Here is a 15,325-nt window from a genome sequence, read left to right on the forward strand (position 1 = left end):
TGGTTTTGGTTTGCCTGTTTTGTATTTCAGTTTTAAATAAGAAAAGAACAGGCCTGTAAGGCGTCAAGTAACAAGAAAATCTTTAAATCCTACACTTCTCCAAAGTAATATGGAACTTCGTATAGAAATCACGTTAGTCAACATCCATCTTTAGGTAGGCCTGAACTACATGCAAGAGAATAAATTTGCGTGTAATGCGAGACCACTGAATATGCCAAGAGTCTCAGTGCGTAACGATACAAAACATTCTCCATGGTTCATAGGTTATGAGGCCAGCTTCTGACTGAGATCTCATTATTTTTTTTAAGGTGGCTTTGCAAATTCTCCCTTTCATTTGGACACTGACAACTACTTTGTTCTGATAGGAAGGATTTTCTATTTTCTGGCATAAAGACTTGTAAAAAACATTATTTCTGAAACACTGCTTAGTTCTGAAACGACTTCATTTATTTTTATGTTGTCATTATCTGTGCTCTTGCATGCTTTCAAGAAGTATTTTCTCCCTTAACTCTTAACCAATTTTCTGACTTTTTATAAACTGTATTTACAGAACCTGGTATCATCTACTCTGTGAATTTCGTCCCTGTTCTGAAAATAGTGTCCAAACTCATTACAATAGGATTATTTAAATCTCTCCTTACTTATACTAGAATTTTGTTTTGTTTTCCAAAAGTTCAGTTTCTAGCCCTTTGTCTCAATGACTAAGCTCACTTCAAGTGAACTATAACCACATGAGCCAATAATTACAATGTGTCATGCACTTCTGTCTACGTAACAGTAATTACAACATTTGTATTAGTACCAGTTAAACAGCGCAATTAGAACTGGACAAGTCAGTTTCAAAGCTCTAACTATGAATTAACTCCTAAGGCACAATCACACCATTTCAATTGTCCCGAGCAATGGAAAACTGAGCAGCATATGAAGTCCAGGCAGTTGGGTGTAAGATGACAGAACAACATTATTATGAAAGGAAAAGCACCTGGCAAAATTAAACATACACAAACAGCGTTCCACAACCAGTTCTATTGGCAACAAGAAGTCTGGTGAGCCTCCAGAAACACGACTCAGTTCAGCATTCAAAAAAATAAAAGCTCATTAAAAAAATAAAAAGCCAGCACTCCCAGATGGGAGAGTCAGTACATATCAGCCTGAACTTCTGCCTACATCCTAGCAGGTTCTCTGGAAAAGTGAGAGATCATTCTCTTATGAGCCAGTGAACATCAGTCAGGCAAGCAGCTCAGAGACAGAACTGCCAGTCTACATGCTTCATTTCCAGGTATACCACCTTGCAGTTCCGCAGCCAATTCCTTTGTTTCTTTCCTAGTTGTCCATAAGGAAGAGACATGGATAATTTTCCCAGCAGACCTCAGGAAGAGCCATCACAGCCAAGCCAATAAATATACACAAAGTAGTAAAGAACAACACAGGAATCACAAGAGCACAGGCATTGGAATCACAGCTCACTCTAAACCCCTTTTACATGGCAATATATTCATTCTTCATTAACAACCTTGATTACCATTCCTTAAAAAAAAGCCAGCTTGCCAAATTCTTATTTACTGTTGACATGTTAGCTGAAATTGAAACATTTCTACATAATGCACTTCTGCCATCATATGAAACCTTAAGCAACATATTAAGCTAAGTAAAAAAAAGAAAGAATATTGATTAAGAGCACCATTTTGTTCTGCTGATTATAAACATTTTTTATGGCTTTAGACAACACATACTCCAATATGTTCTTAGGCACAAACCTATACCCAAGTTATAAACAGAGACAGCAGACCACTTAGACTGTAGCATCCCAATATGTGACTATTCTACAGGGGTGAAGGGCAAATAATTTGAATTCTACTGCACATGAGTGTAAATTTGAGTCTATACATATAGACTTAGTTGGGTGTAATATTCTGCTAATTTGTTTGTGCTTCTTTCCTGACTTTAGATACAGGATAAGCTGCAAGCTGGTTTCCTTTATACAGCAAAGCTCCTTCCTAGGAAAGATTGCTATCACATTACATTCATCCACTTATCTCTTTCCCCTTTAGTTAAGACAGATGCGTATTTTTAGTAACTCTGTTGTCAACCCAGTTTTAAAAATGAGCCACAAATCAGAGAGTGACAACATGGTTGTAACTGTGTAACTAACTCTAATATAGATCACAGACAATGAAGCTGCAGCTCAGTTTGGGAAAGGAAGAAAGTGGTGGCCCCCACTGAACAAAGTTCACATATTTGACTGCAACGTTTGTTCCCTATTTTAGAGATGATGCAACTGTTCCAAGGTTTCTTCTAAAAAGAAAGCAAGAGCTTGCACTGGCTAGAGACGTTTTCCAATAGATAAATCCTCACAAGAAAACTACAGAATCATACCTAAGGAGGAAAAAAAGGCTAACTGAAGACGATATGCCATACCTAACAGGCCGCTATTATTTACTTGAAAGGAATATGGGACATTCAGACCTAGGGTTTGAATTTCAGGTGGTCCTATGTGGAGCCAGGAGTTGGACTTGATGATGCTTGTGGGTCCTTTCCCATTCAGGATATTCTACGAATCACAGGGTACTCGAGTACCTTCCTCAGATGCTCATTCTATACTCAGTCTATAATTGCACCTTGCAGAATTCACCCTTTACCCAATACAGCTATAGTAATTACTTACTTCAACCAGACCTTTTGCAAGAAGTTTCTAAAAGGTTATTCTCTCCATTGACCACAGCAGTCATTTCAGATACACAAATATAATAAAACTCAAGTGCTATATCAAAGGATGCTGAATGCTTTAAAATGACTATTAAAAACACATGCTTCAGGTTGGTGTTTTACTTTTAAACATTTGAGTCATTTCACCTTCTTTTACCCCCCAAAAATACATAACTGCTGATTCCAAAATGCTGCTTGAAAAATAACATCCCATTCCACTTTTTTTTTTTCAATCAAGATCTCATAGATGTGTTTGAGATCACATAAAATAAAGAGAACTTACTCCCTCATCCAGAAAAAAAAAGACACTTTAGTTTACATTATTTTTAACCTAAAGAGAACAAATACTTCTGACACTCATGGAAACTTCTCCCATATTAAAAAAAGAGAGAGAGAAACGGAAGTTGAACAAAAACCCAGTGTCTGAAAATAACTATTTTTCTGGCTGTGGGCCATTCAAATTGATTATGGCTTTTTATTCTATCAATGATGATTTTGAATTTTTTATGATTTCAACATGCTAAATTAGATCACACTTCTTCAGACTTGTTGCAACCAAGCTTGCACAGACACAGTTAATTGTAACTAGCTCCAAAAACAAGATAATCTGTCCTGCAGTGAAAAGTGGGAAAAGCAGCAAGCTGCCCTTAATTTTTATTAAATTATCTAACTTACTTCAGTTCTCAAATTTTAGGCAGAAACTTCTCATTGTAGCAACTATTTTTACTACTCATATATTACTGAAAGCTGGTGTGTGCATAGAGAATTTGGACCTAATGAAATTCTAACCTTCTGAGCATAGAAAAGCATCTAATACTTCATTTACAGCAAATGACAGTTCAATAGCTTCTGCAACCTGAAGAGAACAAGGTATTAACTGACAATAATTGTTTACCCTTTCCATTAGCATCATCTTTCAAAACTTGCACTTGCATGAAATGAGCCCCTATTGAACAGACCTATGAAACCCATTTACTCAAAAAACAGACTGTGCCAACACAGTGCAACGACCTGCATAAGAGATGCGTCCACGCTGATTAAAGACCTTAATAAACCTGCACAGCAAACAAGATTTATTCTCAACTCTGTAGAAAAGAAGGATGAGATTTTCACAGTTAAAAAAATAATAATGCAGATACCAGATGGAAACGGATACCAAAATGTCAGCTGAAGATGGGAATACAACTAGATAAAAGCTTCAGCTTTGCTTTGTATCACTAACCTCGAGTAATACAATTGTACAAGAACATTGGCCTATTGAGTGACACAGTGCTGCTCTCCTCCTCTGACCCTCCCTCTCTTTTTTTCGCCTAGTCATTTATCAGGGTGGAACTACGTACTCTCATAGAACAACTACAGAACTTGGAAATTATTAAGCTACTTTTTGCATAGTAAGACTTTCAACTTCTTAAAGAGTAAGTTATAACTGGAAGAAAAAAATCCCTGTGAGGGAAGAGCACAATATCTCCACCCTCTTTGTGCTCATGTGGCATCTGTTACTCGTGTCCACTGGAAACAGCTATTAAGCCTGCAGGACAAGGAAAAGAGCAGCAAGATAAAGCTTAATCAAGCACTATGCAAAGCCTATAAATACAACAATCAAAGGTCAAGAAAAGGTATCAAAAGATTTAATGTTAGACCTCTAGTGCTAATGATGCAGCACTGACAGTACCTATTGACTGTTTAGCAAAGCATTTTGTTGACTTGCAACATGGGAACACAGACCCACAGAAAAGCTGGCTGCAGTGCCTGATAAAGCTAGAAAAAAACTGGGTGGAGAAGAACAGCTGCAACAAGTTCTCTAAGAAGATAAAGCACAGACAAGAAGCACAAAGTGAAAAAATTCCAGTCACGGGGGGAAAAGATAAAATAAATCCCAAACAGTTAATGAGAAAAACATTGGAAGCAGTTACCCCTCAGAAGAAAATAATCAATCTCTTCTGTTCCAACTCTTTCAGAAACTGCCATGACGATCTCGGCTGACACCCTGTGTAACACAGATCACAACCAAACCCAATAATTCCAAAGCCCTAGGCTTAGTTGCATGATATAGTTTGAAGAGGCATCTAATTCTACTTCAAAGATTGCAAATGCCACAGAATTCCCCACATCACTAGAGCGGCCTTTAACTAAGATAACAGTTATCTTCACTCAAAAAATCTCTCTTTTTTCTACTTTGATGTCTCTAGCACCTAGTTAATCTAGCATATGTAGCTTGAGACAATCCTTCAGTAATGGATTTCTCCCCTGATGTAGGTACTTTAAAAGTACAACTAAAATCATGCTTTATATCATGCTAAATAAATAAATCTCACTAAATATATTTCATTTTTCAGTACCCTATTCTCATGTCTCTCTCCCTAGAGAAATTCAGTTTAATCAAAGGAAGGACTCATGGGACTCATCAAGTACTGGAACTCTGATCAAATTTTCCTTTATAAAAATATAAATTTGTTTCAAGCTTTTTCCCCATCAGATAACGATATTCAGTAGTACTAGTGAGTAGTGTAACTTCACCTGTGAAGATTTCGTATCTGTCAATAAAAAGGATCTCTCCTTCCATACTAGATATAACCAGTTATCCCCAAAACCAAGCACTTCATTCATCGTTTCGTTATTTTGGAAGATAACACCTAGTAAAAGCTATCTGGGCAGGTCATGACTTGGTTAAGCTATCTAAAAGGCAACTGACAAACTGTTAAAAAAAAAAAAACAATCATAAAGATCGGAAAAGACCTCTTGGACCATCTGGTCCAAACATCAGCCCATCTGTGCCACAGGTCTTGAACACCTCCAGGGACGATGACTGCACCACCTCCCTGGCAGCCTGTGCCACTGCCTCACTGCTCTTTGAAAGAATTTTTTCCTAATATCCAAACTGTGCAACCTGAGGCCACTTCCTCTTTCCAGGCTCCTCCTTATTACAATATGATAACATAAAAGCAGTATACCATAACAAAAAGTTTCACACCTTTCCTCCTACCTTATGTGTAAGAGCAATGATTTAGAGGGCAAAGAGAGTCTCAGTGCCTTCCCCTACCTCTGAGAGAAATAAGCAGCAGGATAGCTGGGGGCAAAGGTTTCACTGGATCATGGTAATTTCTGGTACCTGTAGTTAGCCGGAGGTTACACAGAGACTCAGAACACCAAAGCACACATGTGAGAAAGAAATGGGATTCCAGTAAGAACCCATTGCTTCACATCCCCTCCTGCAAGAACAGTTCTGCCAAACCTGTAACATCTGTTTGATGCTGCATTAACTCAAGGTTCCCAGAATCTGAAGGGATGTGAGATTATCTATGCTACTCTATAGTGTTACTTCTAATATATAGCATTTTCAATTGTACTTTACAGAGTCTGAGTATCTTTCTTACTTGGCTCATCACACACCAGCACATTCCAGTGCAAAACAAACTTACCCATTTCAATTTACAACCACTATGCCTTCCTGTCACATCTCAAGAGACTGGTTCAATTTCTTGGTACTTTTCTGCTTACATATCAACAGGCTGCCCTGGGTCCCTCTGAAGAGGGGCCATTGATCATCCCATGCAGCTTCAGGTCCCACGTAGATCATGCACCATCTCCTCAGCCTTCCAGGGGAGTGGGGGCAGCAAAAGTTGATGCCATGTTCTAGGTGTGGTCTACCAAATGCTGAGTAAATGGGAATAAACACGATTTCATCTCGTGACTACATTCCTGTACGTTGCCAGAGTACCCTGCTGCTTCATGGTTAGTGTTTCCAGCTTGTACCCCCTGCAAATAGTTATTCTGTCCCAGATAAAGGACTTTCCAATTTGTCCTTGCTGAATTTCATGATGGTCCTGTCAGCTCATTTCCCCATCCTGTTCAGTTCCCTCTGAAATGCAGCCCTGCCCTTGATCAGACTGACTGCTCCTCAGATTCAGTACGCTTCCACCTCCAGATCAAATGACAAAGATATTAAGCAAGACAGGTCCCTTGGAACTCCTTGCAACCATCCTCCAAGGCAGAGCACAAACCACTACAAGGAATAGGCATAACCAAACACCCTGCAGTTTATCAAGTTGCTTGGATGCTTTTTTCTTTGTTTTTGGTTTTTTTTTAACCAATATCCTCAGAATCTACCTGTAGTTATTCGAAAAGTATTGTGGTGCAAACCACTGATTAATTCTTCCTGTACTGCAGGATGATTTCATATATATGTACAAGCTTCAGATAAGCAGCTTTTGAATCCACTAAACATACCACATTCACATTTCAAATGGAGGGACCCAGAATTCCCCTACAGGAAGCAACTGCCACAAAAGACAGTCAATTTCTTTATCCCAATATCATTCAGTATCTTCCATTATCTTTAGTCTGAGTCAGAATTTTCAGACTACAGCTTATCTATTGCAAAAATAATTACACAAACCATTCACATCAGACTATGTTGAATCGATCCAATTTCGTTCTGAGCATGAAACTATCTCGAGATGCTTCCAACAAAGCATGCCTGTGGAGAAGCACTTCAGCTTCTACAAGCTAACAAACTCTTCCTCTTCAACAATTTTTCTCAGCCATTTTTTTCTTCCCTATCACCCTCCTCAACAAGGATCCATTCTATGGATGTAAAAATAAAAGCTGAAGAACAATGAGAACATAAGAAACTTCAGCAGAAATGTTTGAAATTATTTAAATTACAGAACCATAGAATGGGTTGGGCTGGAAGAGACCTTAACAAACATCCAATTCCAACCCTTCTGATGTAGTTAAGATTGCCTGCCCCCCCCATCCAACCTGGTCTTCAACACCTCCAAGGATGGGGGATCCACGTTCTCTGGGCAACACATTCCAGTGCCTCACTACTCCCCTCATGAAGAACTTCTAATATCTAATCTAAAACTACTCTCCTGCATTTGTTGAACATCAGAAGGTTTGCATGAGCCCACCTGTCAAGCCTGTTAAACTCCCTCTGAATGGCAGCTCTTCCTTTCAGCACGTCAACTGCACCACTCAGCTTGCTATCACATCAAGGTTCACACAATCCCATCGTCCATGTCAGAAACAAAGATGTGAAATAATACCAGTCCCAATACCAACCCCTGAGGATCACCACTTGTCACTAGTCTCCATCTGGACACTGAACTGCTGACCACAACTATTTGATTTCTTTTGTCTGCCAAGCTGTTCATTCATCAAATGCTTTGTGCATATCAGCATCACGCTTGGCTACAACTTTGTCCCCCATCCTCACTCTCTCAAAAGATGATTTATTCTGTTTACCACTGTTAGCTGTAGTTCCTGACTTAAACTGCTTGAAAGTATATTAAAATGAAGGGGTGGGTTTTGGTTTGTAAGTTCAAATAACTTTTTAGAAGTCCATTCACATCCTATTACACCAAGTATGTGCAGTCCAACACAGATCTGGATATTCAATTTATAACTTCATGAAGTAGCTAGACAGAAGTAACAGTTTCATAGTTTCATTTCCTCAACATTCCAATTCATTATGGAATCCTTAACAGTTCAGTGTCTACCATAAAACACAAATGGCTCTCAGACAATTCTACACTGCTACACAATCCAGGCAAAAAGAGATATTAAAAATGCCTCTATGGTAATCTTAGTTAGAAGACAGGTATGTTGAGTTTAGCAGGAAACTCCTGGAGAAGTGAAATAAATAAAAATTAAATAAAAATAATAATAATCCTTTTCAGAAAATGATATTACATCATAGTCCTTCAGCTCTTTGAGATTTCCCCCAACATCTAACACTGCAGGGACAGAAGGAGGGAGGGAAAGAGAGTGCATTCCAGAATTAATTCCTTTAATATTCTGAAGTCCAAGCTATCCAAGCCAGTTTACCAGAAAAAGTTAAGTTTTAAACAGATACTGCATCACATCCTTGCTACAGTCAGTAAACCACTGATTATTTTACACTCACAGTTCAGCAAACTGAAGTACCTTATATTCCTGCATTGCTATTTAAAATTTTCACCAGTTGTCTCAATGCAAACCCATCTGATATGGGATTATTCTTCTCTTGTATTTATAACTAGAAAGAGAAATATCTCTATTTAAATCTCATGGTCATAGATCCCTTTGGTTTCCTTAATCAAGCACTTCTATTTTTAGTTACGAAGTTGACAAAAAGGAAAACATTACGTTGCAAGAATTGCTGCCTCCCTCTCTGGACTTTCTTCCATGTGAGACAAGGAAACTCCACATGATAAAGCAAACTAAGATGACCTGTGCTCCTGCTTCCAAATTAATGTACTAGATCACTTATACCAAATGATCACAAAAATAAAGACCATTTCAACAATGACACGCTCCCAATGAAATAAGAAAATTTGCTTCTTGGTATCAGTCATGAAAAATGTTAGTATTTTAACACATTTTTATTAACTCTTTTTTAAAGTAATTGTAGTTGAAGCTCAAATTTGGTGACTACCACAGCTGAATGGCATCAGTTGCTTCTGCAACAAGTATGCAGCGTGCTCACATTCTTCAGCTGCAGTCCCAGGCACGCTGGATGTGACACCAGAGGCCCCCAGCCCAACCTCCTGCTCAAAGCAGGCCAGTACGAACAAACTGTTCGAAGCACTGCAATCCCACACTTATTACCATGAAAATTACCCATGTTAATACCATGAAGAGTACAGATTTTACTTCCAAAGCTGTCTTTTAAATGGTGGGGGGAAGAGACCCTCTTGCATGTTGTGCTACAACCAGGGAGGCTCCACGCTGGATAGCAGTCACTAGCAGGAGAAATAAAGCATTTCCATTGCCTTTTATTCTTGCCAAGCCCACAAACACAGGAACAAACCAAACTGGTTCTAGGCTGTGTTTCAGTCACAGTACTTTTACTGCTGGTTATGCATGAACCACAACAGCAACCATTTACTGAATGGTGACTTACCAGCAGATGCCACCAGAATTCCCAGGTGTACAGTTTGAAAGATTCTTCACCCTTGTAAATTTAGTTGATCACACATGGAGCCACAGTACGCACAGCTTTGGCCAGGTTTTGATATAAAGTGATACACAGAAAATGCACAACCTTTATTGCAAACAGCTGCAATTTTAGTATGCAGAAATATTTCCAAATGGATCAAAGTAACTTGCATTGCAACGCTGGCAATCAATCACAAAAATCACTACAAAAGCTTCAAGTTAATCAATGCCTATAGACTTCTGCATCAATGATTATGGACTGCTACAAAGTCTGGAGGGGCTTCATCATGCTGGGCACCATACAAATAACAGTAAATTCCATCAGGAGTCAAATCACCTCCATAGGCCAGGGCACATCATGCAAGCAGTAAGACTGGACATCAGCAAAACATAAAGAGATGCAGAGGAGGAAAAACTATTTCAAAATAACACAAAGTCATGGAGAATATAAGTTCTCAAATTCCTGTTCACTGAACTACAACATTTGCTTATATTCAACCTAGCCCAAAGATTCTACAAATGAGTATAAGATCTTTCAACACAAGCACGTGGTTTATATTTATCACTCACGAAAGCAAAGACATATACAAGCCTGAGCAACCATACTTAAGAGTTTCAAAAACACAGTGAGACAGACAACATGGTCAATTTTTATTCTCACTGTGCTTTCCTCATGCCGTTTGTGATTTTAACATGCTACTACTCCATCTACTGCAGTGTTTGCAGTTTGACCGAGGTCATTCTTTCTGGATAACATTTTTATTAATGTCAGGGTCAAAACATTAGTATTAAGATCAATGGCTGCTTGCTTATATTAGTTCTGACAGTAGGATATGAGAAACAAGCAGTGCACGGGAAGAGTTTGTTACATTACTGTAAGCATGTAAGCTTTCTCACACATCACCTTCCAACATTAGCTTACTGTCCATACTCACACGAAGTATCCTCAGTTTCCATTTTAGATATCAGCAAAAGAAAAAGTTACTTGTCTGAGATGAGACAATGATTAAACCAGAACAAAAAAACCTAGCAACCAAGTGCACTGTTTTAAAAGCTCCCTTCAGCTCTTCCATTACTATGTCTGCTACCATTTACACTCAGTAGCTTAGTTTCTAAGACGCCAGTAGTAGGTCAAACTTTGGTAAAACAAAACGAAACATTCATAATGTCACTAATTTAGTGCTATCAAATCTGGGATGTTTAAATTTAATGTTTTCCCCTATTCTGCACTAAGATATAAATTTCATGAATTACAGCTAGAGATTAAACGTAGTCTAAATATCAATCATAGAATCATTAGGGTTAGAAAAGACCTCTCAGATCACCTAATCCAACCACCAGCCCATCCCCACCATGTCCACTGACCACATCTCTCAGTGCCACATCCACATGGTTCTTGACCTCCAGAGACAGTCGCTCCATCACCTCCCTGGGCAGCCTGTGCCACTGCCTCACAACTCTAAAAATAATTTTTTCCTAATATTCAACCTGAAGCTCTCCTTGCTACAACCTCCTCTGAGGTCATTGTAGACAACTCCCAGGACACACTAAGACATTTGGCCTCACTTGGGCTCTCTACTCGCATAGATCTGGTAAGCAGGTGGGCAGGTAAGAGCTATACAAATAGTGGCTCAGCAGGCCTTCAGCCAGCTGCCCAAATAAAAAGCAACACAATTTTATAAAGTTGCCGCACTGTGAGATGAATAATTTTTTTAGGAAGTTGCAAACGGAATAGAAGCAAAGGAAAAAAACCAAAACAATTCTTAAGTTTAACAGCACACCCATGGAGGACATTTGTCTTCAAAACATAATACTGACCATGCAGTTTATTGTGTTGTTATGGCTTCCATCAACCTGACACCCAGAAGCATATAGTGCACACCTCTCCACCAATTAAAACAAAACAACAAAAACTGCACTCTCAAATATAGACAGAAAGTTGTCCCCAAACCCCGTAGCAACACAGAATGTGGTAATTATACTAGAAAAGGAAGAGTGTACTACAAAAAGCCTGAAAATTGTATGTACTTGCTCTTATGTTACATTTTTGCTCCTCCCAGATGGCAAGGGGCTCTTTGAGACTAAATGCACTATTTTCTTCTTGTCATTTTTTTTTTTGCTATATGTTCACAGATTTCCCTAATGACAAAAAATTAAAAAAAAAACAACTTAACTTTCTTACCAGCCTTACTCATTCCTCAGTAATATGCAGGCACTAGGGACCCAGCTAGACTTAGAAATAAGAAGTAGCACATCATTTAGTCTGAGATTGATGTTTAAGCTTTCTGGTCAGTCTACATACAGCTTGTTCTGCTCTCATGTTTTTCCCATGTACTTTCAACACATTCATACCTTTCTAGCACGGAGAATATATACAGCAATATCACTCCCCCCCTCATGAGTTTGATTTACAGTCTGCATACACAAAAGGATTTGAGTTTTGCTTTTTGTTGTTAGACAAATGGCAAAGCTGTTTATTTTCCAGGTTTAACCTCAAACTCCTTAACTAAGACTGGGGACCAGAAGAAGTCACATCTATCTGAGATCCATCAGCATCATTATTCTCCTCACTTGTAACAACTCCACAAAGAGCAGCTTGCTGCTCCTACGTGAGACACACAAAGCAAGCATTACTCTTCTGCACATTGGCTCCATCTTTCTCCAAGCTTTGCCTCACAGATACGCAAGATAGGGAGAAAAGCGTTCTCCATTTTCATTTTTCTCTTTCTTTTGTGATATTCTGTTTTGTTCCTTTCTCATTTCCATCATCCATCCAGGTACCTGCTCCTATACCTTTTTCTCCTGCAACATCTTCTCTGGAACATGTACTGCATGCACTGAGTGTCTTCATACAGTCATCTTCACCCAAGCACAGCAGAAGTAGGACAGGAGCAAGAATTCACAGCCTCAGTTACACCTCCTTTCCACAAATTCCTTTCTGCAGCTATAGTGAAACATGTATGTCCACATCTGAGGGATTGAGATTATACTCCTATTTTCTCACTTCCTGTTTTTGGAAAGATTCTTCCCTCTCTCCCCTCCCCCCCTTTTTATTTTTTAACTGCATCTTCCCATGTTTAGCTTGTCACAACCCAGTAGGTTCTTAACAAAGGCTGAAACACCTTCCTCTTCCTTCCCTTCTCATAAATTACCGTTTCCTTTTGAGTTCCTACCTGCTGTACAGACTGGTCCTTCCTCTTCCACGCTCAATTAGCACACCTTGCAGATTGGCACTTCATTAAGTTCAGCGGGACTGAATCTCACAAGCCAATGTCTGAAAAGCTGTGCTTTAAAAATCCACTGGACTACTATAATTTCCCCTCTCTTTCTGCAGTTACCCACAGACAACGCACTGAAGAAAACACTCAAGACAAGCTTTCAAAGTGTGACCCACCCCAGTGTGGGTCATAAAGGAATTCTAAGGAATCCATGAAAGATGAATCAAAAAATATATATCCAGAACACCAATCCATGACTTCCTGGTAAGTTTAAGCACACTACTTGGGAGCCTATACCCAAAGAGTACGTTTGACAGAATAGGTTGAATGAACAGAAGGAAATCAGAGCGAACTCTTCCACTTTCTTAAAGGACTTCAACCATAACCATTCAAACTCTGAATCTGCACTGCCTTTGTTTACTCAGGAATGCGAAGGAAGGCTGTAGAGAAGAAGCTGCAGCTCCTACACAAATCAACAAGGCCACGCCATAGCCTAAGCTGTCACAAATTCCAGGGCACGCATCGGTCCCATCACATCGATGTACGGCTTCGCCGACAAGTCATACATACACGTGAAGGAATGCAATCAAAGTCAGAGTTAAAAATAGACAGCTCACCGCCTCCTTGCTGAGCTGCCTCCTCTCCTTCACCCCAACGGGTGAAGATCCCGTCGGGTCCCCCTCATCCCCGCAGTGCATTCGGAAAGCCGCCCCGCTCTGCCAAGCGAGCCTGAGCCTGCAGCTCGGCAGCGCAGGAAGCAGCCGCCCTCAGCAACGCCGTTCCGCTCGGGGCTTTTATTTCTTCCCGTCCCCGCAGCACGGCGCAACCGCCCCGTGCCCACGCGGCGATCCCCGGGGGTTCCTCCGCCGCCGCCCCCCCCTCTGCTCACCCCTTCCCCGCGCACGCTGAACGCGGCACCCCGGGCAACAGCCGCAACCGCCGCGGCCGGAGGAGGAGGAGGAGGAGGAGACGATAAAAAGAAAACGACGTGAAACGAGGGGCTCACCTTCCTTCTCGGCCCGGGCCGCGTGCAGGAGCAGCGCTAGAACGAGGCGCAGCGCGGCTGCCCCCCAGCCGCCGCGTTGAGGGAAAGGGGAGCCGGCCGCCGCCTCCCGCCGCGCCGTCATCGCTCTGCCGCAGCCGGTACGGGTCCGCCGCGTCTCCGGCCGGGCCGCGGCGCGCGCGCGGAGGAGCTCGGGTTGAGGAGGGGCGGAGGGAGGCGGGGCGGAGCGGAGCGGAGCGGGGCGGGAGGAGCGTAGCGTGGGCACGCGCGTGCACGCTGAGGCGCACGGCTGTCCCGCCCCCATCCCTGCCAGAGGGGCGGGGCCAAGAGCGGGGGAGGGCGGCGCCATTTTGAGTGTGGGCAAGATGCTTGTTCCTTTGGTGGCCCCTTTTGGTTTTCTTTTGTTGCCTTTTTTCTTTTTTTTTTTTCTCCTTAACTGTTGTTCTCTGTGCTGTGATTCTGTGCTTTGTGCGAGCTCCGGCTGTCCGTGGTCTTGGCAATGTCGCCTGTTGATTGCTGTCCTTTATTGCGAAGGCTCAGTAGCCGCTCTCATTGTTTCCCCGCAGACCGCACCGGGGTTTTTCCTGCCCGCGCTCAAAATGGCGGCGGGAGGGCTGCGGCCGACGGTGTTTCCTGCGGAGCTTTGCGGGCTCGCTGGTGCCACGGGGCTGGGCCGGTGGTTGCCCACGAGTGACAGCCGCCCCCTGAGGGTGTTAGCCCACGAGGTCTCCCATTTGCAGCCGTCTGTCCTCTAGTTGCTGGTGGCTCCTGGAGACTGCTGGCTTGGGATATGGGCAGCCCTTCCTGTCCTGGGCCATGCACTGCAGGCGTTGGTGATAACACTAATTGAGTTGTTAGGGTTGGAAAGGACCTCTCAGATCATTTAGTCAGACCACCGGCCCAACTTCCACGCCTGCTGACCATGTCCCTCAGTGCCACATCCATACAGTTCTTAAACGCCCCCAGGGATGGCAACTTTTTCGGTCTATGGAAATGGTCTATGGGAGGTGTTCCTGCCCACAGCTGGGTAACCTTTGGGGATCCCTCCCAACCCAAACCCAAGTGCACCGCACCCTGAGGTGGAGCATGAGGGTCAGTGTGAGGGCATAATGACATTCATCTGCTGAGAAAGAATGGAACCTAACATTGTCTTAACAATATCTGTGGTCTTTGGGTCTGTGAAATGAGAGAAGCAAACGTGCAATTGGAGAAATCATGTGTCGTTATATATACAAGGGTGCTTATCCATCAAATGGAGGCAACATTGAGTGCTTTGCAGCAGTGTTGGAAGGAGCCATGACTCCAAGGGTGCCACATGGTCCCATTTGGCCATGCTTGTTGGCAAAGTGCAAGCCACAGTCGTAGTTTGCTCTAGGTCTCTGTTTTACCAGATGGGCCACCAGATAGGTTCGTCTTGAAAAAAGTGGCAGAGGGAAAGATCTGTTGTAGGAATGATCTGTTTATTGATGAACTGTCT

General features: G+C 41.7%; 1 protein-coding gene across 1 annotated transcript in view; it reads right to left on the bottom strand.

Moving 5' to 3' along the window:
• TMEM131 (transmembrane protein 131) overlaps positions 1–14,031 on the bottom strand; it is an 88,249-nt gene extending 74,218 nt beyond the window's left edge. The window contains exon 1 of the mRNA XM_065741170.1: positions 13,852–14,031. Within this exon, the coding sequence (XP_065597242.1) occupies positions 13,852–13,972 (121 nt within the window). The 5' untranslated portion in view covers positions 13,973–14,031. The remainder of the gene's footprint in view (positions 1–13,851) is intronic.
• Between the last annotated feature and the right edge of the window lie 1,294 nt (positions 14,032–15,325).

This window comes from Cyrtonyx montezumae, unplaced genomic scaffold (assembly GCF_038088225.1).
Source record: "Cyrtonyx montezumae isolate F1298 unplaced genomic scaffold, pur_monq_1.0 scaffold_3, whole genome shotgun sequence".
In the NCBI taxonomy this organism is placed as follows: domain Eukaryota; kingdom Metazoa; phylum Chordata; class Aves; order Galliformes; family Odontophoridae; genus Cyrtonyx; species Cyrtonyx montezumae.